At 42.4% G+C, this 27,440-nt stretch overlaps 1 protein-coding gene across 1 annotated transcript in view; it reads left to right on the forward strand.

Moving 5' to 3' along the window:
* The window catches only part of LOC119656106, a 558,620-nt gene that overhangs the window by 297,392 nt on the left and 233,788 nt on the right, over window positions 1-27,440 (forward strand). Inside the window, exon 2 of the mRNA XM_038062421.1 lies at window positions 9,989-11,466. Within this exon, the coding sequence (XP_037918349.1) occupies window positions 9,989-11,466 (1,478 nt within the window). The remainder of the gene's footprint in view (window positions 1-9,988; window positions 11,467-27,440) is intronic.

Consider the following 27,440-nt stretch of genomic DNA (forward strand, 5'->3'; position numbering starts at 1 on the left):
TATGGGTAGAATATCGAGGTTGATGCTTTGATGCCGGAGTTGAAAATGAGACTGATGACGGGATAGTTGGAATGGGTGGAGTCGGTCCGTGTAGCGACATGGTGTACGCCGTACTTCGATTAAATTTATTTTTTCCACTCGGTTAGGAAATGCTGTTGGCTTTATTGTTTTCCCGGACTTTTCCTCATCCCCATGAGCCTAACGTCGCCCGTTTGTTGGGAAGCTAGCTTTCAGTTCTCTTTCGACTTCTCATTTTTCTCATCATGTTTTCATAACTTTTTTTTATCGTGTTTTCCCGGAGAAAAGTTTCTCGAGTACCTCATTTACCAACGCCAACATCGATCAACATTTCCATTATGCAGCAATAGATGGGGTTCAGATTATACAATGCCGGCGAGTCTCGATGCTGTAGTGGAAAAAGTACCCTACAGGTGCTCAAAGTTCTCATGGCGGCGTTTTATCCGTGGCATTCAATTTTTCACTGCCGTCAAGTGTCCCGTGAACTTTCAATTGACTTATTGCCGCGTCGGGGGAGGGTGAAGGTTATCGTGCAAAGATGTCATAACATTAATGTGTCATTTTTTTTGTTCACAATTCCAGTTTTATGTATGCGATTGAAGCCTTTTTGTCTCAAGATGCTATAATCGTTCAATTTATCTGAAATGGGTCGGAAGTATATATTTTGTTTAATGTAATAAGAATTCCCCATAGCGTATAGTGATTACTTATTACGGACATCTTCTTCCTTAGAGCTGAAATTGTATTGCATTCCCCCATTTTCTGGTCCTGTTTCTCATTTTTGGTGGCGAGCCTTTATCATACAGGTATTAAGAATGAGGTGCCCTAAAAGGAAAAACTATTATATTTAACTATCTATGCCATAGTAATATGGCAGAAGGGTTATAAAAGTTGTTACCCTTCTGCCATATTCACTCATTGATTGCCCAGTTAATTGACTGGTTTGTTCCAACTAAAAGGATTAGCTCCATTCTAATTTAAGCATTGACTTTTGTTGCACGCAAGCTAATGTAATCTTCCTGTTTGGTGAGAAGTGAATATTGAGACCTTTGCCTATCCCTTCCAACCGGTACCTGATTTTGATTTTAAACAGCTTTGTCTTATGTTTGACTTTATATTTTGCGAATGCAATCCAAACTAATGGAATTAGGTACCGAGATTGCATGATGCATCTAGTTGCACAGATATTTTCGTGCTGACCAAAGTCGATGAACTAAGACTTAGTCGGATCTCTTAGGTTTATACCCCCGGCTGACAAGTTAAAGTTAATCATGCCCGGTATCAACATCAAACCTCACTTGAAAAGCCAAATGAAAATGTCAATAGCAGTGGAAGCGAATCGAAATTCAAATCCCCAGTACCAATGAAAGGTCTAACCCTTGTTCTAAGTTATAGAAGTTCATATACAACACATCAATTTGGGTGAGAAGGAGACTAACAGGTAGAAGGATTCAAAGGCTGATATTCTCTTGTCACAAATCTTAATTACGATTTAGAAGTGGTTGGGAATGAGACCGTTCAAAATTATCCTTTACATGTTGCCTATGGAATGATAGCCATGTGACAAGGGCGCGGTTTGAACACTTAAAAAAAAGTATATGCAGATAAAAGATAAAAGACTATATTATATGAAATCATAATGTTAGTTTCCGCCGAGGGCGAGGTGGACGGTGTCAGACAGGATCTGCGCGACTTCGTATGAAGAAACTATTAAATCGGTAATTACCGAGGATAAAATCGGCTGGGCTCTAAGCAGCTTCTCCGCATATAAATCTCCGAACTCAGATGGCATAATGCTAACCAAGATACAGAAGCAATAAGAAACGGTTGATGGACGGTGATGGACGAAATTTTACCGAGACTCGACAGAAGCGGGGTGAAAATGGTGGCGTATGTCGACGATTTGGGGATATTGTCGTCAGGGAAGTTTCCTTCCATTATGAGTGTCATCATGGAAGAAGTGTTGAAAAAGATGCGCTGCAGGCCGCAGGATGCAAACTCGGCATTAATCCAACCAAAACAGAACTAATGCTACTTACCACCAAATAAAGGTACTCGAATTCCACCGCCCGTTGCGGAATGAACAAACATTGGTCCTTTCCTCCAATGTAAAGTATCTGTGTGTAATCCTGGCTCGGAAGCTAAGTTTGAGATTGAACATAGAACTGAGAGTTAACCTCTTAACCTTAACCTTAACGTCTTCTACATTCGAGGATGGTTCTCTGGATGTACACAGCTGTGGTACGTCCCATTCTAACGTACGGCTCTATTGTATGGTGATAGACTTTGGGAACTTGCAGCGCTATGACTGGCATTCTAAAGATAGTGAGGTTGAGGCTTTTGTTCATTTGGAAACGATACGATGTAAAGTTTACTAAATATATGTACATAATGCTGGCTCAATATGAGCTTTGCTTTAGATACTTCATCCCTAAAAAGTGAATTGGGATCTTCCGGGACAAGCGAATTCTCCACATTGGTATGCAAGACCGAGGGCAAAATGCTAAGAGATTAGAGAACGGGGCAGAGAGTCGTAATTTCTAGCACTCGCTTTACTGTTCCACTACTTTCATAGGCCTTTGCGAATATATAAATGGCTTCCATAGGCAGATAGTGCACAAATATTTCATTGAAGAAAAGCGGCCCGAGCTATCTTTGTCTAGGTTCTAAAGAGGGCGGACAGGTACATATGAAATCTAGCATCATCTCCTCCTTTTCCTCACGTTAGCTGTATGCAGCCAAGACCACCAACACAATTTCTTTCACGTGTCCTAATAGGGTTTTCATGTCTTCTTTTTGAGGGACAATGAAAATGCCATTCGAGAAGCCTCGGTTTTTCTGTCACGAAAATTTTGTAATTGCACCCTTGTAACTTCGTCTAACTCTAACCTTCATAGAAGACTTGAGGGTGATAGGCCAAACGGCAAATGCTGCCTCCCGTGCTACCATTGTGAAACAATACCCTTGGTACACCAGTCGATGGTAAGTGACCAAAAGGCTGGCCGAAACAACGGTGGCCTGATACGCTGGATAGGGAGCCTCGCGATTGCATCCAGATCAGACATTTAATAGAAACAAATGGCGAAACCGATCACGACCCCGCTTGTGAACTGGACGAAGACTGAAGAAAAAGAAGACTTTTGATTACCTTGTCACTCATAACAGAGATGCTTCGTTTACCGCTTTTTGAACTTCAAAACAAATTAGAATGATCCCACCTCCGCATTTTTGTTGCGAACCTCCTTCTTCCGCTAATAAAATGACAGATACCTTCACCTGAAATATGGTTGTCACTTTTCTGAGAGGTCGAAACACTTAAATTTCCACATCCCTCGGTATACTTTCCTTGACTTTGGTGCAAATTATTATACCTATAACCACATGTTGAGCATTCCTCTTTTTAAGGTTTTGTGTGAAACAAAACCTTATTAGAATCGATTCGATGTCTGTCTGTCCGTCTGTCTGTCTGTCTGTCTGTCTGTCTGTCTGTCTGTCTGTCTGTCTGTCTGTCTGTCACACCCGATTTATTCGGAAACGGCTGAACCGATTGTCACGAAAAGTGGTAGAAGTATGTAATCTGCCGTTCCCTTTACATGCAGAAACTGACGCCATTTTGTGTTAAGTTTAAGGGGGGGCTCCCCATACATGTGAAAGGAGGCTGCAAAATTTTTTTTCATAAAATGTGGCCATGTGGGGTATCAAATGAAAAGTCTCAATTAGTACTTTTCGAAACTGGTTCAATATTTGATATTGGGTGAAACATAGGGGAGTGAGGGCTCAAAATATGCCCCCCAAAAAGTGTAACAGGTCTCGTTCTCAGAACCTATCCAACCGAAAAATCTGAAAAAAATCTCAATAGTGCATCTCTACGAAATCTAGGCCTCAAAATATATCCGGTTCCGACATCTCCACAAATAAAGTTAATAATAGTATATTTCCACATTTTAGAAATTTACCCGGCAACCCCCCTTATATTCATCCCAGAAGTACAAAATTCGGCACGCATAGAGTAAAGAGCATAGTGCACAAGCTAGTCAAGTTTGAAGAAAATCCAACTATTATTGACAAAGTTATAGGGGGTAACACTTTACCATTTTTTGTGAATTTCGGGCACTCCTCATGCATGACGTCATCATCACATATCAATTCGTCAATACCACAACCAAATGAGTTCTTATGAATGGGGTCCCAAAGAATTATTTTGTTTTAGTTTTTTAGTCATTTGTATGTGAATATCAACTGGGTATGTAGGTATATAGTATATGCGTGCTAATGAACTTTGTGGGTAGTGCCTATTCAGATAGATATAAGAAGTAAATCGGAAATATGGGTAGGATCAATTTATATACGTGCATATATGTGTACGGTATTCGGAAATAGGCAGCTTGTTTGTTTAGGGTGAGCGTAATATCTATGGCTGTAATATGTACGTATGTCTCGTAGTTTGGAAAAATATGAAGCAATATGTTGGGTTTGTAGCTATATACGGATAGAAAAATGTGCGTTGAAATGTCTTACATAAGATGAACACAAAACCTTTATACCTGAAGCGCGAGCTTCCGGTATTCCGACTTGTTTGGTCATTAAAACCTGCCTTCTCAAAAGCAAATCTGGAAACTATACCATTTGCAGGCATCAAAGCCACTTGATGTCGCCGCCTTTTCACGCGTCAGTTTCCGTTTCGCCCGCAGAGAATTAAGCTAGTTTCAAGTCCTTATTGCTAGATTTATACTTAGCCAAACAACCATTTGGACCCACGTCATCAGTTTTCTGCTGTTAGCAAAGCAAAGCTGGACGCACACATGAAAGTTTACTGAATCCAATTTATATTTGAATCAGTGTACTTTTGAAATGTTGACTTTAATGGTTAGTTTGGCTGTTATCGTGTCGTCATTATGTTGGTCGTTAACCAAGGAAATCTGGAGGTCTTTGAAAACCACCATGTAGAAAAGGAGCTCAGTGACTCCGTTGGTTTACAATAGATCAGCATGCATGAAAGAAGTTAATATACGAAAATGTGACTGATTTGTATGAAGGTTTAATGCCTTAGATGAAAATGCCGTGGGCTGCCCATTCCATTCGCTGGTCGTAGGAACTAATACTTGACGGGATGGGTCGAAGCTCGTAGTAACGCAGCACATTTATATTGGAGGTTTCTTTTCATTCAGTTCAGCCCCGCCGATAGAACAGAAAGTGCCCGGCCTACCAGCTACTTTCCTTGCTCTTCTACCTATCACCATTCAGATGGTGGTTTTTAGGTGGTGGTAGTTTCGCCATATCATCCTTCAGCATCAATGAAGTCATCTTCTGAAAGCCAGAGGAAACACTTATTGATTGATAGCAGCTTAGAGATTCCCTTAAGGACTCGTCGTACATTTTTGCACACATCATTGAGATAGGACTAGTTCTGCCCGATCCAATCGTTCAAACTGCAAATTTCACCCATATCATTTTTCGGTATACACTTGCAGACTCAAAGACTCTCTTGATGTCTTGCTTCAATGCTGACCTTACAGCTAAGAGGAGTCTCTTCCTAACCTGTTCGCACCGCCCACTATCGCAGCTTGATGGGTTGGTAACGTCATGTTCATCTCGCCCATTGGCCTTGATAACTCTAGTTTCTTTACTTCCGCTTAGATTGACGGAGTGGAGTCGTCAGATGACTGCTGGCGTTTTGGTTTTACCTGTAGCCACCAATACCCTGGACGATTCTTTCCCCCAAGCTTGTTGCAACTCGAGCATTGTAGCTTGCCCAAAAGTGACTTGCCCGAAGATGTTTTGCTCTGAGGCAGTTGTCCGGAGGCAATGGTTTTTTGCGCGAGGTGAATGCTTACCCTTGGGTTAGACTTTGGCCCTAGTAGATGGCGCCGATTCTAGCTTAAGTTCAGCAGTATTGACAGAATAAGCTTGCTTGAATTCGTCCAGTGAAGACACGGACAAAAGTGGCTTGAGTTTGCGTGAACATGTTTCTCACATCGCAAGCTATATCTGAAGCTTCCTGTCAGGACGAAACAACCTTGACAGTCCAGGAGTTTTTCCCTATCTCTTTTATCAGTTTGTAATCACCAATTCGAGACACAAAAGCAGCAGAGCACTTCTTTCGTCATGCAAATGGATCTGAGGAAAAAGTTCTCCAAACCTGTTATTTAAAGCAATGCTTATAAACTTTTCCATACAAGACGTCACTTGCAGAATTTTACTTTATCTTGAATCGTAATGTAGCAGCGCAGCGCGGTAAGATGAACTGACTCTTCTCTCGATCGCATTTTATGCATCTGCAGCGCTGTTACTCCATTTTCCATATTGGTTAAAACCTTGCCTGCAATTTCGGTAGCTTACCAATTCAAACCAAAATATCATAAATTACCCATTGCGAAATTTCCCGAACCTTATATGAGCGTTTCCCACGTTCTTTTTCCCTCAGGCGGCCCATCGTTCATTGGCGGGCACTTTGGAGTGAAAAAAAACATCACGAACTGAAATAGGAACCTTAAAGGTGCCCACTTTAAAAATTCTGATATAATCTGTTAGGAGAATAAAATTCATCAGGAGGCACATAGTTGCCATATTTACCTACTTCCTTTCATCGTTGCTGAATTGAAACACCAAAGAAACAGGCTGCCATTTGAGTCCTGTTCAGTCTTAATAGCCGTGGAAAACATTGATCTCTCAGGGAGTACATGAGGAAAAGCCCACTCAGCTAATGGTATGTTATATTTAGACTATTTTATTTTTATTTAGATGGGAAGTCGTTTATCCCGTTGTGGAGGTGCTCAGAGCTGGCGAAGAAGCAGACGGGGCAGCAACTCTGTTCACCGACTCTATGCCGAGTGGGTAAGCAGAATCTCCGGGTGGTGGCGCAGTGAAACATTGTAGTCACATTGACTTGCTGGTTTGGAAAATCCGATGCTGGACGGGTATTCATCTGAAGTGGCATTGGCCAAGAAACTTCACCAGCGGCCATCTAGCACCATGGGAACCGAGGTAGATGTCCGAGCTTATATGTCTGAGGAAAATGTCTGGGACCTGTGTTCTTGGCCCGATTATTTGTAGTTGGCCTCCTAGTAAGAGTTTCATGGGGTTTGTGGTTAAATCCGCACCGTGAACAGAGCAACTTTTGGGTTCCAACGTGTAGTTGCACTATGCAACTCGGGCGTCGTACTTCTTAATTTGGAATGTACTTTAAGTAGGTCTTGCATACACCAGTACGTATGCTGGGCTTGCACTCAGTATAAACTGGTACCGTTGAAGTTGTCACAACTGCGCTCTGATTGTGGTCCCATACTTCTGCGTAGTACAGCAAAACAGACCGGGCATAAAATGTTTGGCACTGAACGACTTAAGTTCGAAACTCCAACTGTAGCCTTGTTCGCTGTTGCTTTGATTTGCTCGAAAAAAGTTCATCCTTTTAGCGAGCGTCAGTCACAATCCTCTTTTCAGTCAGGATCTACAATTAAACCAGACACCTCTTTCCGATGCAAATGCTTTTAATAAACTGCATACCCTTTCGTTAGTCTTCCTGCTGCTCACTCGAGGATCCACGAATAGAAGTCAGACAGTATGAGGTTCGGAGTGACGTGGCACGTGTACTCCAATATTATTTTTACCCATAAAACGTGACTAGCCAATATACCGAGTGACCAGCGGAATATTGTATCACCACTTCTCCAGTCGAACTTGTGATAGATATACCACCGTCAAGGTTTCTGTAGGCTTTACTTATCATGGGAATCTCCATATTGGATTCGTAAGTGTTCGGCGCAAGCAACTTCTCAGCGACCCTGCATCAATTGACTTTCATTAGAATTGGTTTAAATGTTCATAGCATTTGAAGCCTTTTTACATTTCCAAACAGAAATGGTACCTTTCTGATAATATGCCGTTTGTCGCGAGCCTCCTTTTCTTCACAAAAGATAGACCATGTCCTGTTTCCCCACATGTTTGCATCGATGGAACCTATCAATGTCCCTAGTGTATACATTTGCAAAATGTCCAGAAATAAGCCATTTCAAGCACCTCTGAGACTTCTCCCATTATAAAGTAAACAACCCATCTACAACAGTAACCACTTCGGCGCTGCCTCCTGTGGCAGTTGCATTGTGGCAGCGACAAGCTTTTTCCAGACCTACGATTGATTCCTCTCCAAATTCTCCCAGCTTAAGTTATTGTTTTAAGGTAATTCAGAATTATTCTCTGAATGTCACCTCATCGTCATCGTTCGATCTTATAATTTTGGGAGTGTTCCACGACATTCTCCGCAAGCATATTTCTGATTTGATTACAAAAGCCATCAGTTTCTCAGTTTTGCTCTGCGTAAACAGATTTTCCTGATATTCTTCCCTAAATCTCTTAGGTCGGGGTCAGCTTTAAATTTTCCTAGTATCTCTACGTATGATTCCCTTGTTGGAGATTACAGTTGCATCCGGGCTAATTTGCTCCTTTGGTTTCTTCGTTGCTCTTTTATTCACGACCTTGGTCCATCGCCGTTTTTATTTTCTTTGGAGTTGCTCCTTTAGCCGATGTGTCGTGGAAGGACATGATTCCCCTCTTCCCAACTTTTGGGTTCTTTTCAGAATGCCTTGTTTCCCTTTAGTCGTCAGTTGACTCCCTACAGGCTCCTCGTCTTTCTCTCGCCTTTTTTGGCAGCCGGCTGTTTGCTGTGCAATTTGGTGCCACTTAGGATTCCTTAACTTTGTCGACCCTTTACGACCCATTATAAAAGACCCTTACAGTTTACACCATATTTTGAGCATGGTGGCGGTACATGTTATGCTTGTTCTTGATAAACTCACATAGCTCAACTATTTCTGCTCCAGATGTAATTTTTTTGTATAATTAGATGTCACGGTAGCCAAATTGTTCACCTCCGAAGCCCTACGATCGAATGATATTGATGGCCGGAAGTTCACTTGCTCAGTCCCAAAAACTACAATGGATACGCATTTATTATCGGGGATGCGGATTCTTCCTTCTTTATTTGAGCTGGTATCAGTATGGAGGTTATTTCGGAGCCCAGAGATTACTCCGGGATTGTTTTTCAGATTTTTGAGTTGGATCGCTTCTGATAATGGGTCATGGGTCCGTGAAAGGAATGGTCACTTTTCATCCCCGCACTCCCTGTGCCTTCAAAAGATATCAGAACTAACGCTGAGCTTTGAAAAGTACTAATCGGAGCCTTTTCTTTGACGCCGCCGAATTTCATATCAATAGCAGTAACCGGTTCTGAGAAAAGTCCGTGTGCGAGACAGACAGGCATTAAATCGACTTTACACAAAATCTAAAATAAAACTGTAGATACATGACTTTACTATACTAATTGTAGAATGTTAACCATAATCAATATAACCTCGCCCGCAACTATAAATAGTCTCTTTTGCAACCAAAACCAATTGAATATAATTTCCAAATTCAATTAGTCAAATTAATGGAATTTGTGGCCATGAATACAAAGAGGACCAAACCGTAGAGATCAATTTTATTTTGCCAACCCCTTTTGTAGCAAAAAGGATTTAGTGGAATTTTCCTAGTCAGTATTGAAAGGCAAATCCCCGCTAATGTCTGCATTTACAACCAAGAGTGGAAAACTGCAATTACTATTATTTGGCAAGGCTTAAGATATAAAAGATGAAGGCTGCTATCAACAGTTCTATTTTCTTTCAACCATTACGTGTAGTTTTTCCCCACAGAGTCATTTTACCAGGGAAGATTTCAAACTGCCATTCCTGCTATTAAATTCAACTAATTATTCTGCTAACCCTCGATTCAAGCTTTTTCCGCGGGTTAATTGCAATGAGCACAGAAATCCTTTTTGCCTCGCCCAGTAATCTTAGTATGCTAAATTGTAATTACGCTAATTGAAACTTTTCCGACATTTGCTTTGAACTGTCCTATTCCGGCCTTGTTCAGACCATTTCGTTCAATTATCTCGCAATGTAATTCTGAAGGTTTTTTTTTCTTTTGTATTTTGCAGGCATAAAACCAACAGATCAACAAATCATCACACAAACCTTCTACGGCGTCGAACAAAAAACCCGGGTATTAGCTGATACAAGCCAACAATCGGGGCTGGGTAAAATTACAAACTCTTTGGAAATACATCAAGGAAGTGGGGATGGTGATGGGAGCTCCACAGAGAATGACTATTCAGCCAACTATAAATCAGAAAATCATGGCATGTTCCACAGGCAATATCAGGAGGATGAGGAGGAATCGTTTGAACAGCAAGTAGAGAAGCCTCATCATCAACACTATCAACAGCACAATTTACTTGGCGAGCCACAGGTAAACAGTATCATTGGCAAACATGACTCCCGCCACAAAGCAAACGTTCGAATTGACAGTGATTCAGTGAATGAGTCCCTGAAAGGTCATCATCATAGTAGCAACCATAATTTCGTTACGAAGTACCCGGTGCAGTCCCCAGCCACCCCACATCAAGCTGTCGAGGACATTACTATACCTTCTGAATTATCTGCGGATGTCGCCAATCGGGCTGGTGGAGTCATACCACGGTCGAGGACTGCGGCACCTGAAGGGCGCCACAACAAAGATACCTCGGCTCTGTCGATATCAAGTGATCTAGAAAGGAGCACATCTTCCGATGCAAAAACTGTCCTGAAAACCACTGAAAGTGAGGACGACACCGGTAATCGTGTTCGGCGTAGCGTCACCTCAGACGCGTCTAGCTATGACACCGCCGCCCTGGGACGCCCGTCGTCATCATCATCACAAACTAAGTATAATAGTGTTAAAACAATGGCAGCTGTGAATGGAACTTTTGCTGCTGCTATCAAACTACATTCTAGTAATGATGTTAGCAAAGACAAAGACCGAAGTGTCGCGTTTAGTTCAGGTGATATTAGCAAAAGTGATATTAGATATAACAACAATAACAGTACACTCTTAACTCACTCTCACTACTCGAAAACTTCCTCTGTTCCTTCTATGTCTCAATCTCAAACTTCATCTCTATCATTGTCCTCATCGCATTCCGCGGGCATGGCATCATCATTGTCGGATTCACAAAATGGAGGTGATGTCTCGTTAGTGAGTTTAGTGTCATCCCCGTCAGAATCGCGGCCACTATCTCGCGGTGGCGTGTCAGAGAATATTTCGAATTCCAACTATCGAAGGAGTCGTAATAAAGATGAAATTAATGATGCCAAATTGATGTCGGAAGAGCAAATTATTATCATCGATGATGGCGGTGAGGAGTTTCAAACGAACCGCCTAGAGGTGGATAGTAGTGATATGGATAGTACGAGTGCGAATGATTATGTTCATGATGAGCCACGAGCTTTACCGTTGAGGCCAATCATTCGGGGTCCTTATGATGATGAGAGTGGTGAAGAAATGACTATTCAATACGCAGAGCAACATTCGGAAATCAAAATGCTGTGCGAAGTGGACCTGGATACGACTGCGAGTATTTGGTTTAAGAATGGACAGGTAAGCATTACTTTTCATGTTGGTTTATGTGACTTAAGGCTTAGTAATTAGGAATTATTAGATGAGGTGGTGAGGCCAAGTAATTCAACAATTTATTTCCCATTTAAGTGATTGGTAATTATATTCATAGTTCTTCATAGTTGAATTCAGAAAGGATGAAACTTTTGGAAGGGAAGCATACAGTTCCGCGATGGCATCGACCATCACTTCAAAAATTATAATTTCATTGACTTCATAATTTGATTTATATCAAAAGTTGGTAGACCTTTGTACGCGCAAAAAAAAATTTTGGTTATCATTTACGTTCTCCACCTATATATAGGAAGGATTCCTTGAATTCTACTTGAATTGTCTCGCACATAGCGATCTACTCTTTTCAGAGCTTTAATAGCCAAACAACTGTCGAACTTTTCCAATCCCAATTTCTCATCAGCATCATCCTCTCTCAATGGCGTCTCCCCAAGCGATCCAGCCATCGGTGTCCATTTTCTCTGCAATTGTAGCAGTCTTACTTATTAAATACCTCATTTTAAAACAACATTTTTGATGATCCTGACGTGATCAATCACAGCATCATTAAATGCTTGAATCAAACACAACGCAGAACTTCAAGAAGTGAAGTTGTCTTAGCTAATCATGGAGGCATTACAGAAGAAGGTCAACAGCATGTGACTGGTCAAAACGCATCTTTAGCAACTACCGGAAGGACCCAGCAATTCGGAAGCCCGGGGACTACCTTGTGGTGCGATTAAAGCGACTTGAGTAGATATGGACAGTACTTTCAGCAAGAAATTATGAACCCAAATAGTTGGCGCATTAGTTTCTAGAGCGCCCATATTTCGGAAAACAATACTTTTCGATGATGCAACGCGAGTATAACAGCAGTCCAGCGACTTCAGGACTTAGAAGACACGTCGAAACAGAATACTGAATTTGGTGTACCAACTTCGGTCATATTAGATACCAAGGCTATGCAACCAGTAAACAATGGTCAGCCCGCTCCTCCCAACAATCTCGTCGTGCTAATACTGCAGCAAGAATGGAAGATACTAGGTGTGGGACATGTCATCAGCGGTATTGACACATTTGAGCTAGCGCGACCCAAATTATATTCATAATAATCATCAACGGCGCAACAACCGGTATCCGGTCTAGGCCTGCCTTAATAAGGAACTCCAGACATCCTGGTTCTGCGCCGAGGTCCACCAATTCTATATCCCTAAAAGCTGTCTGGCGTCCTGACCTACGCCAACGCTCCATCTTAGGCAGGGTCTGTCTCGTCTTTTTTTTTCTACCATAGATATTGCCCTTATAGACTTTCCGGGTGGGATCATCCTCATCCATACGGATTAAGTGACCCACCCACCGTCATGGTATCGCTCATAGATTTCGTGGTCATGTCGCTACGGAATCGTCCATCCTCCTGTAGGGGGCCAAAACTTCTTCGGAGGATTCTTCTCTCGAACGCGGCCAAGAGTTCGCAATTTTTCTTGCTAAGAACCCAAGTTTCCAAGGAATACATGAGGACTGACAAGATTATAGTCTTGTACAGTAAGAGCTTTGACCCTATGGTGAGACGTTTCGAGTGGAACAGTCTTTGTAAGCTGAAATAGGCTCTGTTGGCTGAGAACAACCGTGCGCGGATTTCATCATCGTAGTTGTTATCGGTTGTGCTTTTCGACCCTAGATAGGAGAAATTGTCAAATTATATTACGGGCTGAAATCGGCTACGCTCTCCAAATATTGCGAGGATTTGCATCAAAGGCATGACAACATATGGCGATTCTACAGCGATCCAAAGGGTTTATGATCATCATCGAAGAGCGGATTTAAGACACTGGCAACTATGCACAATGGCGAGTCTAAGAAGGAGACTTATTCCTTCAGATGATTTACGAGACGCAGATGGCGAGTACTTGAAAAATGTGGTACTCGAAGAGCAATCTATAGGGTGAAGCAGAGCGACTTGTACATCATCTTTCCATCAGTAACGAAAATTATGACTGATGATATCGACGCTATTGGATAGGCTAGCTCAGCAACCTATGATTACTTCAGAATCCTCCAGTGCCTTAAGAAATGATGTTACGAGGGAATGTTTATCGGGTTTCGAGATCTTTATCGTCTTCCTGCAAAGACACTTCCAATCTTTAGAAGCTGTGTGTAGTGAGATGAACATACTTGCGAGCAATGGAATGAATCCATGCATGTCAAACCTTCCGGTAATTAACCGCCTGGGGTCGAATAGCTAAAATTTAGCATCTGAGATTATGCTTGAGTTACCTACACGAAGGCATCGAAGTGCGCACAGTAGCAGAGGCCAGTCCTGCGTACTGCGATGCCAATCATTCCACTGCATCAACTGAGATATCTGCACCAAAGGGGCCTCTTGTCCTGCTAGCTACCGCACTCAGCCCTATCTGGAAAGGAAAATCAATAGAAAGGCGAGCCTTGCTGGAATGTGGCTCCCAAAACAACAGAGACTACAGAAACCGCCGTGAAGAAACTGGATTTACAGTTTACCATTTGTGTGTATGAATGTGGTGAGGGAGAAGTTACAGCTTCTGAGCACTCAGGCTGTGTTGGCCCATTGTACTCTCCACCCCGATCTAATGGAATATTGCGGATTCGTTTATGTATCGGAGAATTTCCGTTAGTGGATGTGATGCTTCCCGTCGCAACTGGGGAACATCGACACCAAAGATCTGAGGGCTCATGCCTCCATAGGCGGGGCATTCACATAGAAAATACTTCGTAGATTCCGCTTCCTCATTATAGGAGAGACACGTATCATCTTGAGTATTCCTATTCTGGACATATGCCCAGCTAGTGAATTTTGCCCTATCATAATGCCCACAATACTCCTGCAAGTCCTCCTGCTTTTCGACAGGATAAACTTTGCGATGTTGATGTTGTAAACTAGTCGTTCTATCTTCGCCGAGAGGCTTCGCTGCATAATTAAAATCTCGGCTCATCTATTGAACTCTAATTTCGTCTTTCAACCAATAGAGCTCTAAATGATACTTAGGGATTTATTTGTAATGGGCCCATACATTCGCCAACCGCAGCTTGTGCTGTGGAGGGTGACAAACTATCCACCAGAATTAGTCAGAAGCGTCCCGGAATTATTCCCACATTTTCTTCCAAAGTGAAAATACATTTGCCCCTTCTTCGTTGGGGGGTACGGGGAATGACAACGACCTTTACTTAATCATTTAAAGTTACATACATGTATGTTATATAAAAAAACTGAAAAAAATTAAAGTGCAAGGCTAAAGGGGCCACATAAAACTTGACGACTATATTTACTGTCCAATAACTCCCTAAAACGAACGCCAAGCCGATCGAACTGCATTCGGAAAATGTAACGAACTTCTCGTATTCGATAATTCGACTTTTGCTCCGATTGCTTACGAAATAAGCATCTAATTGCGCATTAAGATGGAAATATGCATAGCGTTGCAAAACAATCTTATTCATTCTACACAATTGTTTACTTCGGACGCTCGTCCAGAAAGTAAGTGTGCCCAATTTGTGTAAGCTTAAGAAGACTTACTTAAAAATAATTTAGAATTATATTTGCATATATGTAAGTTATGTTTGCTCATAGTTGAAATACATTTCGGTACAGATGATAAGGCGGGGCATAATTTTTTTTCATATCTCTTTTTTTCTACCCATGTGAGTGGTTTAAAATATGCCATCGAAACGTGTGCAAGGTTTGGAATTGTTGTGCAGCCGGCAACATGGCCCCCATTTTATTCCAAGTCATACTTTTTAATTTTTTTCAAATTTTTGTTCCAAGATTTCACAGTATCTTGGTATTTGCTGGTGCCTCACTAAGAAAGGTTTTCGATCAAAATTATACCTTTATGGTCACAAAACACGGACGCAATGATTTTTTGTTTGAAACTGTAGTCTTTAATTTTTTTGGGGAAGGGTGAGATGGTGTGACGTCAATTTTGAGGCTATGTTTTGGTTTCAGGCATTTAATTGGTAACACTTATAAACAGGTTTAACCTGATTAGAAATCTTAACTGTAATTTTCCCCTTCACAAGGAAGTAGTAGATGACGGCGTAGGATTTGCGCTTGGCGGGTAATTGAATCGATATTTTATTCAAAAGATAGCGGTCAGTCAGGAGTTTTGAACATGGTAACCTCAAATTGGTCTTATCTTGAAAAGGGAGAGTCAAGCTACATGGCGGTATTCTCAACATGTAACAAAATATCGCTTCGACCGTAAGGGCCCAAAGACATTTACTTTCTGAACATGCCTCGTATTATTATTACGGTTGCGTAAAGTTTGAAGGCAAATGGGATTGGATGAAAATCTTGAGATGAAACTATCAAAATTATAAAAATCTTTGGCGCAACAATCCATATTGGATCAGGATCGTGAAGTGTGTTAGAGCACTTCATTCAAGACCGTAACGGACACTACAATACTGCACTGTAGCCGGCAATGTGGTCAGCATTGCCCTCGCCCGGATTATTAACCCTGATTTGACTCAGGTACTCATTCACAGGTGAGTCTACTGGTATCCGGCGTCAAATCATGATACAAATTCGACTGCCACTAGTGAGATTTGAACCGCCACCTTCCGCACGAAAATGTTGTGCTTTAACCACTCAGCGGTCCGAACACTATTATTAAACTATTATAATCATCTAAAATAAATATTTACAGTCAGGAAGCGAAGAAAGCGGTCGTTGTTACCCGGGCGGTTCATCGCAAAGATCTTTATCACAAACTGAACACTCGAGACGGTGACAGAGCTCTGTATCGCCATGTCAGAAGCCAACACCAGCGCATACAGGATGTTGAACACTTTTGTTGCGGTAATGACAAGAATTCGGTACCCGGCGAAATTGATAAGACTGATTAGGCTGACCCTGACCAATTTGCGAGGCCAGATAAAAGCAGCAGGATCAGTCTCAAGACCATTCGACATTAACAACGGTCTACGACACGGGGATGCCCTATCATGCGTCCTCTTTAACCTGGCCCTCCAGAAAGTGATCCGTGATGCTGAGGTAAATGCAAGAGGTACGATCCTCTTTAAGTCTACCCAACTACTGTCCTATGCTGACGATATCGACATCATGGGAAGAACTACCCAAAACGTACAAACTGCCTTCATCCAGGCGCGGGATCTTGGGCTGTACATCAATGAAGGCAAGACAAAGTATATGGTGACAAAGGCAGCACCGAAAACCAACCAATCAACAACATCTAACCGCACTAGTCAAACGGGCAGAATAAAGATAGGAGACTACAACTTTGAGACCGTTGATAATTTCTCCTATCTAGGGTCGAAAATCACAACCGATAACAGCTACGATGATGAAATCCGCGCACGGTTGTTGTCAGCCAACAGAGCCTATTTCATCTTACAAAACCTGTTCCGCTCGAAACGTCCCACCATAGGGTCAAAGCTCTTACTGAACAAGACAATGATCTTGCCAGTCCTCATGTATTCCTCTGAAACTTCTTAGCAAGAAAAATTGCGAACTCTTGGTCGCGTTCGGAACACGAATCCTCCGAAGAATATTTGATCCCCTACATGAGGATGGACGATTCCGTAGCCTACATAACGACGAAATCTATGAGCGATACCATGACCGTCAACTTGTGGATAAAATGTGGCTCAATAGGTTACGGTGGGCGGGTCATTTAATCCGTATGGATGAGGATGATCCCACCCAGGACGTCTATAAGGGCAATATTTGTGGTAGGAAAAGAAGACGAAGCAGACCCTGCCTGAGATGGAGTGATGGTGTAGGTGAAGACGCCAGACAGCTTATGGGTATCGAATTGGTGGACCTCGACGCAAAACCAGGATGTCTGGAGTTCCTTATTAAGGCAGGCCTAGACGGGATACCGGTTGTTGCGCCTGTGATGATGGTGAATGACAAGAATGGTACTTTGTTTGCCAGTCCACAAGCAGCGACGGGTAGATGTTGAGAGTATTTCGAACAGATTTCAACGGAAGAATTGGTTCATCTTCCACTTCCAAAAGTACTGCCGACATTTGCAACAATTAAACCTGTCAGCGTTACTGATGTCGAGGAAGCAATTAAACACTAGGACTGATTGAATTCTTGAATCGAGTTACCGAGGAAGGTGAAAACCACCTGACGGGCAAGATAGCATGACCGTTGCAATATGGGAAAGGAATGGTAATCCAGCAGAGTGTTCAAATTACTTTTCGATCCATTCTTGGCAACCACATTTGCGAAATCGTTTAAATAACCGTCAATCAAGTCAGGTTTGTCATGAACTGCGGAACTACTGACGTAATACACGCTGCGCGGTTACTCATGCAGAAACACCTCGAGAACCTTCGCCCTCTTTACATTGCATTTCTGGATCTAGAGAAGCCGTTTGACCATGTGCAACATGAATTCATCTGGTATGCTCCACGGTGGCACCTAGCAAAAGAAGAATTCTTACGCTGGGTTAAATTGATCTACCACGATCCGAAAAGTAAAGTGTGGCACTGTCACACGATACATGCAACGTTTAGCGCCGTATACACTGTTTTATGCAGATATAAGGTAAACCTGTCTATTTGACCGCTTTGTCTAATAATGAAAATGCTCAATTGTGTTACAAAATAGAATCCTGTTTAGAACGAGGAAAACAACTTTTTAATCCGTTTATTATACACTGACTCTTAATCTAAACAATTTTCGTTTATATACATTTTGGACTAAGCTCTAAATAATGTGATTGTTCCTATCGTATTCTATGCTTCTGATTGCTAGACTACAAAAGACAATGAACGGCACCTCACGGTAATGGAGACGATGTAACGTTGGAATAAAGGAGCAACCCGCCATGATCACATTCGGAATGAGGACATCCGCGATTGATATGGGGTTGCACCGATAGTAAAAAAATTGTGAGAGAACTGTCCTCGATAATTCTTGCTCACAAGCATTCACTTGCAAACATTGGTCTGACCATCGAAGTCGATGGGAAAAGGCCAAAAGACCGGCCGAAACAGCGATGGCCAACGTGATTTTAAAGCCTCGCGACTGCATCCAAAACTGGCCTTTGGCATAACAAAATGGCGCAACCGATCAAGACGAGCCGACCTCGGTTCTGAACGGGACAAAAGCTGAAGAGGAGGAAGGTAATTTTACTACTACGAGGTCGGGAAGGGATACAGGAAGCTTCGAACTGGAATTGGAAAGGCGCCCTGAGCTGATTAGTCATGAATGAAGTTGGATAGTCCTCCTAAATATCAGTGTAACTTGTTGTTCCTTGATTAGCACAGACTAATAACCGCATTCTTACCAGTTTCGTGATTTTTATGTTTCATACTTCTGAACTGGTTCAAAGTATCGAGCGGATATTTTTCTGCTACATACGTTATCCCAGATAGATTTTCTTTTCGAATGATGCTACCTGATTTGAGATAGATGGTAATCAGGGTTAGTTAATCAATGAATCGACATGACTCCAATTGAATTTCGCTTGTTTACCCATTCCCAATGGTTGAAAACAAACTATGGTATCTATCGCGGGATATATTTATATTTTCTCACTTTGAACCTCCCCAAACACGAGTGTTTCATTTCTATATGTCAAGCATAAAGTGATTTCGCTATCACTGTCTCCCAATGGCTCCGTACAATGCCCTCTGTTAATAGCCATTTTATAGTTAATCAATTCCGTCATTTCATTTGAGTGACGATTTCCATCGTTTGAAAGCATAAATCTCAACATCATAAATTTACAATTGACTGGCTTCATAAAATCACCGAGCATTGGAAAACTGGTCCGAACAGCATCCATAAAATTCGCCGCTCCAATGGGTAATGTTATCTGGCGCATTAACCTATATCATGAAGTAGAACATCACCCTGCTCATCCAGCACATTCAAACGGTACATGGTGGTAAAATGGCACCCCGGATATTCGCTGATTAGTGACCCAAAATGGTTGAAACATACAAAGGATTCCTCGAGAACTTTTCCAAATAAACAGGAAATATCGCTATTGATTTGAGAAGTGGTTCGCTCACCTGGATAACTCGGTCCACTTCAATAGCCTCGAGTCCTCCAAGAAAATGGAATTCTACTTCACAGGGCAGGATCAGAGTCGTGGAAATAAATTGTCAAAAAAACGGCAGCAGGACTTTCTTTTCATGTTGCAGAAGCAGAGACGCAATGCGACAGTCTCATAATTTCTTGCTGAAATAATAGCAAAGTCCACAATTACCAAGAAGAGCTCTCCAAACTCATTCAGATTAAGGATGGAAAGCAGAATGCAATTATAAATAGAATTTGTATCAAAAGGAGAAAACAGAACAGTTGTGAAGGGAAAAAAGCGGAAAACAATTCCAGAAAGTTCCTCTTTCTTAGCTAGAACAAAGGACGAAGACCGAACAAGGAACTACCGAAGCAAATCGATTGGAAACTTAAATCGGATTAACAACAAAAGGCGAACTCTTGAAGATGACGATCCTGTGTATAAACAAAAAAGAATTCAAATTACTATGGAAGAAAAATGTAATTAGGTCTTAGCATGTACTTTTTGTTGGTATCTCATTTTGGAATCTAGTTGCGCTTTGCTGGTATCTTCGACAGAAAGTTTCACCCCAGTGTTGGAAATATTGGGGAGGGAATTCTTTATGCCAATCAATCAGGGAGGTTTGATTAAATCTTTAAATGGAAGTTAGTAATTTGATGATGTCCAGTTATAAGGAGGGGGATAATACTTTCAATTGGCTTTTAATCGAGGTCACAAGTGCAGATGCATTATTCATTGGACTGAATGGAGATGAGAGGGGACTCGGTCCTGTATTATATGCTAACGCTATCCCCAAATTAAGGAAATGGATTTTCCTGCGAACTGAATGAAATAAAATAAAATTAAATTAAGAAACCTTTCCATTCAATTTGATTTGCAGTGGTCAATCAAAAAGTATTTGGCTCAAAATATATAACATAACAGAATAAGTGAATGGAATGCAGCTTACTCAAAACCTCCGCTGACTTGAAATCTCCTTCCCTCTAAGCTTTCCTAGTATATCTTATTTATCACCAAAAAAATAGTTTCCAATATACGAGCCTCAACTTTTTTTGGGCCCACTTCCGCATTCGCCAGTCAAGCCAGCCGAGATCCACCAATTTGATATCTCATCGCTGCATCTAAGGCAGGGTCTGTCTCGTCTTCTTTTTCTACCATAGATATTCCCCTTGGAGACTTTTCGGGCTGGATCATCCTCACCCATACTCATTAGGTGACCCGCCCACCGTAACCTGTTGAGCCGGATTTTATCCACAACCAGACGGTCGTGGTATCGCTCATAGATTTCGTCGTTGTGTAAGCTACAGAATCGTGCATCCCCATGTAGGGGGCTAAAAATTCTTCGGAGGATTCTTCTCTCGAACGCGGCCAAAAATTCGCAGTTTTCCTTGAAAAGAATCCAGGTCTCCGAGAAATACACAAGGACTCTAGGGTGAGACATTTCGAGGGAAACCGTTTTTGTAAACTGAAATAAGTTCCGTTAGCAGCCAACAACCGCGCAACATGAGATCTCACGCCCCCTGCTCGATCTGGATAAAGGTAGACTGTACATCTCGGGATGTTCTTCCCATAATGTCAATATCGGCAGCATAGGCCAGTAGTTGGGTGGACTTGAAGAGAATGGTGTCTCTTGCATTAACATCTGCATCGCGAATCACTTGTGTGTGTGTGGTGGGGAGAAGCTACTGCTTCTGAGCACTCAGGCCGTGTTGGCCCATTGTACTCGAATCACTTTCTCCAGGGCCAAGTAAAAGGAGATGCATGATAGAGAATCCCTTGTTGATGTTGAATGGTCTCGAGAGTGATCCTGCTGCTTTTATCTGGCCTCGCACATTGGTCAGGGCCAGCCTAGTCAGTCTTATCAATTTCGTCGGGATACCGAATTCTCTCATGGCCGTGTATAGTTTTACCCTGGCTATTCTATTAAAGGTGGCTTTAAAGTGTATAAAAACCTTGTGCAACAGATGTCGATATTCCAACAGTTTTTCGATCACTTGCCGCATAGAGAACATCTGGTCTGTTGCTGATTTGCTTGGAGTGAAGCCTCTTTGGTATGGGCCAATGATGTTCTGGGCGTATGGGGCTATCCGGCTTAGCAAAGTAACGGAGAATATCTTATAGATGGTACTCAGAAGTGAAACCTCTCTAATTGTTGAACTGTGTGATGTCTCCCTTTTAATGTATTGGACACATAATGCCTCATTGCCGGTCGTGAGGCAATGATTCGCTGTCCCACAGTTTGAGCATCAGCAGAGGAACCACTTGGTTTAATTGGTCGCCTCCATATTCAACCAATTCGGCTGTAATTTTAACGACTCCTGGCGACTTGTGATCTTTATGCCGATGGATTGCAGAAACTGTCTCTTCCATGCTTGGTGGTGGCAGCATTTCTCCATCGTCTTCGGTTGGCGGGCTCCTCAAATCGCCAATAATCTGGTTGGCAAGCAGTTCACCAAAATTCGCAACCCATCGCTCGAATATCGAATATCGGATTTTCGTCTTTCTCTCGGCAGGATGAGCATCGAGGTGTATAAGGCTTCATTCTGCTGACTTGTTGGTAAATCTTTCGCGCCTTGTGCGATTGCCCCATGTACTTTTCGAGTTCACAGATCTGTTGGTTTTCACAGGCTTTCTTTTCTGTCTGTTAAGTCGCTTCTCCAGCCGATGAAATTCGTGATAGGTCTCTGCGTATGCCCGTATTCTTTGAGAATGCAACATTACTCGGTATGCAGCATTCGTTAGTAATTTACATTCATCATTGAGCCAGCCGTTCCGCCTCTTTTTGCGGCCGGGGCCAAGTATGTTTGTAGCCGTATCAATTTTAACGCACTTCAGGATCATTTGTTGATGCACCATCTCCAGGACATCTGTTAGCTGCGGCTATTGCGGCATCCATTTCCCCATTATAGGTGTTACGGAGGGCTGTGTTATGAATGACTTCAGTATTCACTCTCACTTGATTGTCAGAGGGGATTGTAGGTGGTATTGTAATTCGAGCCTAGAGAACCATGCCAACTATATAGTGAATTTCAGTCTATATTGACACCCTATATGTTTTGATATTCATCAAGGCTAAGAGATGGAGGCGTTCAATGAGCACGTTGTCAATTTGGTTGAAAGTGGTATCGTCCGGAGAGGCCCACGCAAACCAGGTACTTCCAATAACCATTTCGTGCGATACTGCTATCTGAATAATCCGAAGTCCATTGTCATTGGCATCTTTATGTAAGCTATGGAAGCCGACGTATCATCTGAATACGGGATCCGTCCCTTCTTGACTGTTAAAATATCCGAATATGATTTTGATATCATACTTGGGACTGGCTTCGAAGGTCCACTCAACTGCCTCGTAGAAGGTATCCTTCTCCGACTCTGCAGTCTCCTCTCTAGGGACGTGAACGTTAATGAGGCTTATATTTCTAAATTTGCCTCGCAAGCGCAGAAGGCATAGCCGTTCACTTATGTCTTCAAAGCGGATAACAGCAGGTTTCATTTTTTGGCTGACTACGGTACCTAATCCGAGCACATGGCTTACTGGATGGCCATTATAATATATGGTGTAGCGGCCCTTCTGCAGGAAACCGGTCCCTGTCCAGCGCATATCTTGCAACACTGTTACATCAGCCTTATATTGGCATAGGGTATCGTCTAGCTACTGAGCAGCATTCGGTTTGTACAGGGAGCGCCCGTACCATGAGAAAATGCGAACATCATTATTCCGTTGTCGTTACCGGGTTTGTCGTTTTGAAATCCATCCTGTCCGAGGCTCCTGCCGTGGGTTCGTAACTTTGGTTTTCCGTGTAGAGTCGTTAGCCCTACCCAACTCCCAATCTGGAGGACCAGTTGGTACATTTTGTCCCGTTTTTAGGCGCAGGAGACTCGCTTTCGTCCTTCTCCGTCTGCAGTTTAACATGAAGAAAGAACTACAGGCAATCACCACATGGAGGTGGAGATATGGTTTGGTAGTAGAGCTGTTGGTGTTAGTTAAGTAGGCGTTTCCCATGTTTTTTGCTCCATCGTGGGTACCAATCCATGTTTCCCCCTGGGACCTATACTACCCTTTGACCACCTTTTGACTTTAAAAAAGTGGGATGGGAAAATTAGGGTCAGGAACCGTTGCTTCAGAGCAAATTTGAAGTCAAGTGCCCGTGCAGTGTGGTCGGGAACAAAGTTAAGGAACTGTTGTCATCCTATCCGACACACCAAGATGGAGTTGGGCATCGATATGGAATATGTTTTGCTTGTTTATTATAATGAAACTTTACGACGTTAAGACTATCACATTCATTGCCTCTTCTTTTTTTCGTGGGTTCAGTAATGAGTTTTCGTTTCCGCGGACAGTTTATTTACCAATAACTGATGATGACGTTTTCCAAAGACGATAACAAATTGATCTAGCCTGATAAATTCCTTTTTCTTCAGTCTGTGTCCCGTTCACAAGCGTCCGATTGTGTGGATCTTAAAGGCTGTCCAGGCGTTTGAGACCACCAAGCAACAGCTGGTAGATGCTACACTTATGGCATTCCCTCAGCAAGATGCACCCTAAGCTATATTCGTCGATGCCTCAGAGATTGCCGCAAGCGCCGCTCTTCACCAAAAGGTGAACCAAATCTGCCAGCTGTTGAACTTCTTCTCCAAATAGCTGAATCCCATTCAACGGAACTACAACACTTATGATCGTGAGAAATTCGCCGCGTATCTCCCAATTAAATGCTTTCGGTACGTTCACGAGCCATAAGCCACTCACATTTGCTTTAAAACAAAATCGCAACAAGGCGTCAACTTGTCAAATTGCCCACTTGAGCCTTATCAGCCAGTTCACTTCCGACATTCAACACGTGTCTGGAAGAGATAACGCGTCAGCGTGCTGCCGAAGCCAAGATCTCCGCCAGCGTCAATTTCCTGGCAAGGGCCGAGGCGTAAAAGGACAACGCAGTTCTTCAGAGTTTCAGGACCAACTACAAATATATATTTAGGGAGTTTCCTATCTTCGGCTCAACATCCTGTATATACTGCGAGACCTCAGACAAGGAACGAAGGCTATATATTCTGGCCAATTTCCGAAAGGAAGTATTCAACGCCGTTCATGATCTGGCGCACCAAGGCAATCGGACAACGAATCGATTAGTAACCGCGAAGTATTTCTGACCGTCCATGAAGAAGGACGTTAACTTTTGGGATAGACAGTGCATCGCATGCAAGAAGTGAAAACTACTCAAGGACGCAATGAGTCACCACCCACCAACTACTCAAAAACCATGGCTGACGAGCCCAGAGATCTCGAATCCTGCACTCATGTCCTAATTAGGACGGACGCTCCTCGGTAGCCGCTGTATCCACCTTATGAAGGCGCCCAGCGAACCCGACATCATTTTAGTCTCAACGCAGTGGCACATTCAAACGAGTCTCCTTGGCTCGACTAAAGCCCTTCGTCTAGCAAGAAAACGCGACCGGGGCGAGAGGTGCGCGACGCCCCCGTTTTGACTTGCCCCAGCCGAGTTGAGGGAGCCGTGCGTTTGGTTCTCTTAATCGATTTAATAATAAACTTAAATTTAAGAATTTAAAAAGAAAATTTATTAGCATTATAAAGGATAATCTTATTTATCCGATAATACTATTGAAGATTCCTTTCTAGCAATTTTTCCACGATCGGTGCGACCCCAGATACTCATTTCGGATGTGATCAAAACGTGTCATCCCACTAGCCCACGCAGCATCTTCGTTCCCCTTATCGCAAGACGCCGTTCATTGTCTTTTATAATCGGCCAACGCCCAAAACCATAGAGGACGGCAGGACGGACGACATCGCGGTAAAATTTTAGATTTGAGACGTTGATACGTCACAAAAAAAAACACCAGTTGTTGTACGCCATTTCGTCCAGGTTGCGATAATCAGTGAAGCAATTTCACAACACATTTCTCCACTGGTAGCATTGACCCGAGGTATTTAAATCGCGCAGTTCTGGGCAGGTCGCTGCCATTGACAGTGATTGTGCCTGTTTCATGGGGATCGGCCGGCAAAAATTCAGTTTTATGCAGATTCAATCTGAGACTGTGTTATATGAGGCGTTCATTCCATTTTTGGACAAGTTATTCGATTACGTTTTTGCTAGGACAACATCATGCATCATCAAGCATTGCGCGGGACGTTGGATGTCCCGTGTGATGGTGTCCACAAGAAGAACAAAGAGGAGAAAGCCCTTTTGATATACCCGTCGCACTTCAATCAATTTCTTACTGCTTAAAAGATGCCGCTTCTTCAGATACTGATACTACCGGCTAGCAATAATATTAGCCCTAAGGCAAACGCTTCACCTCAGAAGTGTCTCGAATTCAAAAGTGTTATTCGACCCTTAAGTAGAACACTGAAAAATTCATAACTAAAATTAGCTCCTGTCAGAGCATGGAGATTTTTGGGTACTCACTTTGACCAAAATCACTGTCTGGATTTTCATTTCTTATGCAATTAAAGTTGTTCGTCACTACGAACGAGGGATAGTTTAATTTAACCCGGTTCTCGGCTCCCTTTCAGAAAGGCAGAAAAACCTTGAAAAGTTGATATGACCAAATACGAACTTCATGTCCATCTAATACTTTTCCGTCACTCCCTTAAGAATGAGCGCAGCAGTATAACCTTTGATGTTTAATTGCTTTCTGAGTAGCAGGTACAATTAACTACCTCCTTTCAACAACTTTACGCAATATCCCAGCCTTTCCCACATAAACTCGATCTATTCGTTACATTTGAAAGATACTCCACTGACATCTTCACCAGGAAAGAAATCAGGACATTCATAATTATTTCTGAAAAATTAATGACTTCACCCTATCAGCCGCATGCAATATGAAAGCAACCTTCAGCAAACTCCTCTCCATCCACATACGCCCAAATGGAAGCTAAATGTCGCAGAAGCCTTGTGCGCTTTTCATTCTAGAGAAAAGTCGACACTTTTAATATCACTTTGCTCTTTCACCCCCATTTTAATTAAAATCTTCTGATTATTATTCATGGCGACTAAAAATTATAAACTTTTAATTGCAACTGAATTCCCCGAGTTGGCATTCAAATGCGGGCCGGAATTTACAATTGACAGGAACTACGGTCCACTAATTATTGTAAAGTGTTTGCCGGGGGATGTTGCTGCCATGCCAATTCCGCTTCTATAACCCTGCGGTGTATGGCTTCCAAGCACTGGAACATAGCATTTTGGATACTAAAACGAGTGGCATCTATTTTACTTTCCGAGTGAACGGGCTCGGCATTTTGGCCACCACCACGTTATGGCCATGTCGAATGACCCTTAATTACGTACGTGCTAGGGAAAATAACACGAACAAGAAAATGAAAATGGAGAAAATTCGTTAACTAGGCGGATACGTAATGAGACTGCTGTCTCGGAAGTTTTCACAGGTAAACAGAGTTGTTGCAAAATCCTATTCCGGCGAGTTTGAGTTTCTTTTCGTCGACAAGTTTATAGGATTCTCTCCCTCGAGACTTTTCGGCAGGATGTGTACAAATGCTTGGATGATTCCATTTTTGGAAATTCGTGAAAGTTTAGTGTCTGACAGTTTGTAACATCGATTTCGAAACAACCCTTTTGTTTGCTTGTCAGGATGAAAAGTTTACAGCAAGATCACAGAAGGGAGCCACGCTGATTGTGACTTTTATGTACTAGCTAGAGGTAAGCAAGGATTATTCGAAATGAAGTGAAAAATACAGGATGTCTAGGACAAAATACTTATGACTAAGTTTCAGAGGAAATGAATTTCGTACCTTTTGCATACTCCAATGAGCCGCTTTTCTCCAAATTGTAAACTAAATGAAATTCGGCGTCTCAGAAGTTTCGAGGACTGCCAGGACTGTTTTCAGCAGCAAAATCACTTCTACTCCGAAACAAATCTTATAGTCGGGGTCCTAATTTTATGAATGAG

The sequence above is a fragment of the Hermetia illucens genome, chromosome 4 (genome assembly GCF_905115235.1).
Source record: "Hermetia illucens chromosome 4, iHerIll2.2.curated.20191125, whole genome shotgun sequence".
NCBI lineage: Eukaryota > Metazoa > Arthropoda > Insecta > Diptera > Stratiomyidae > Hermetia > Hermetia illucens.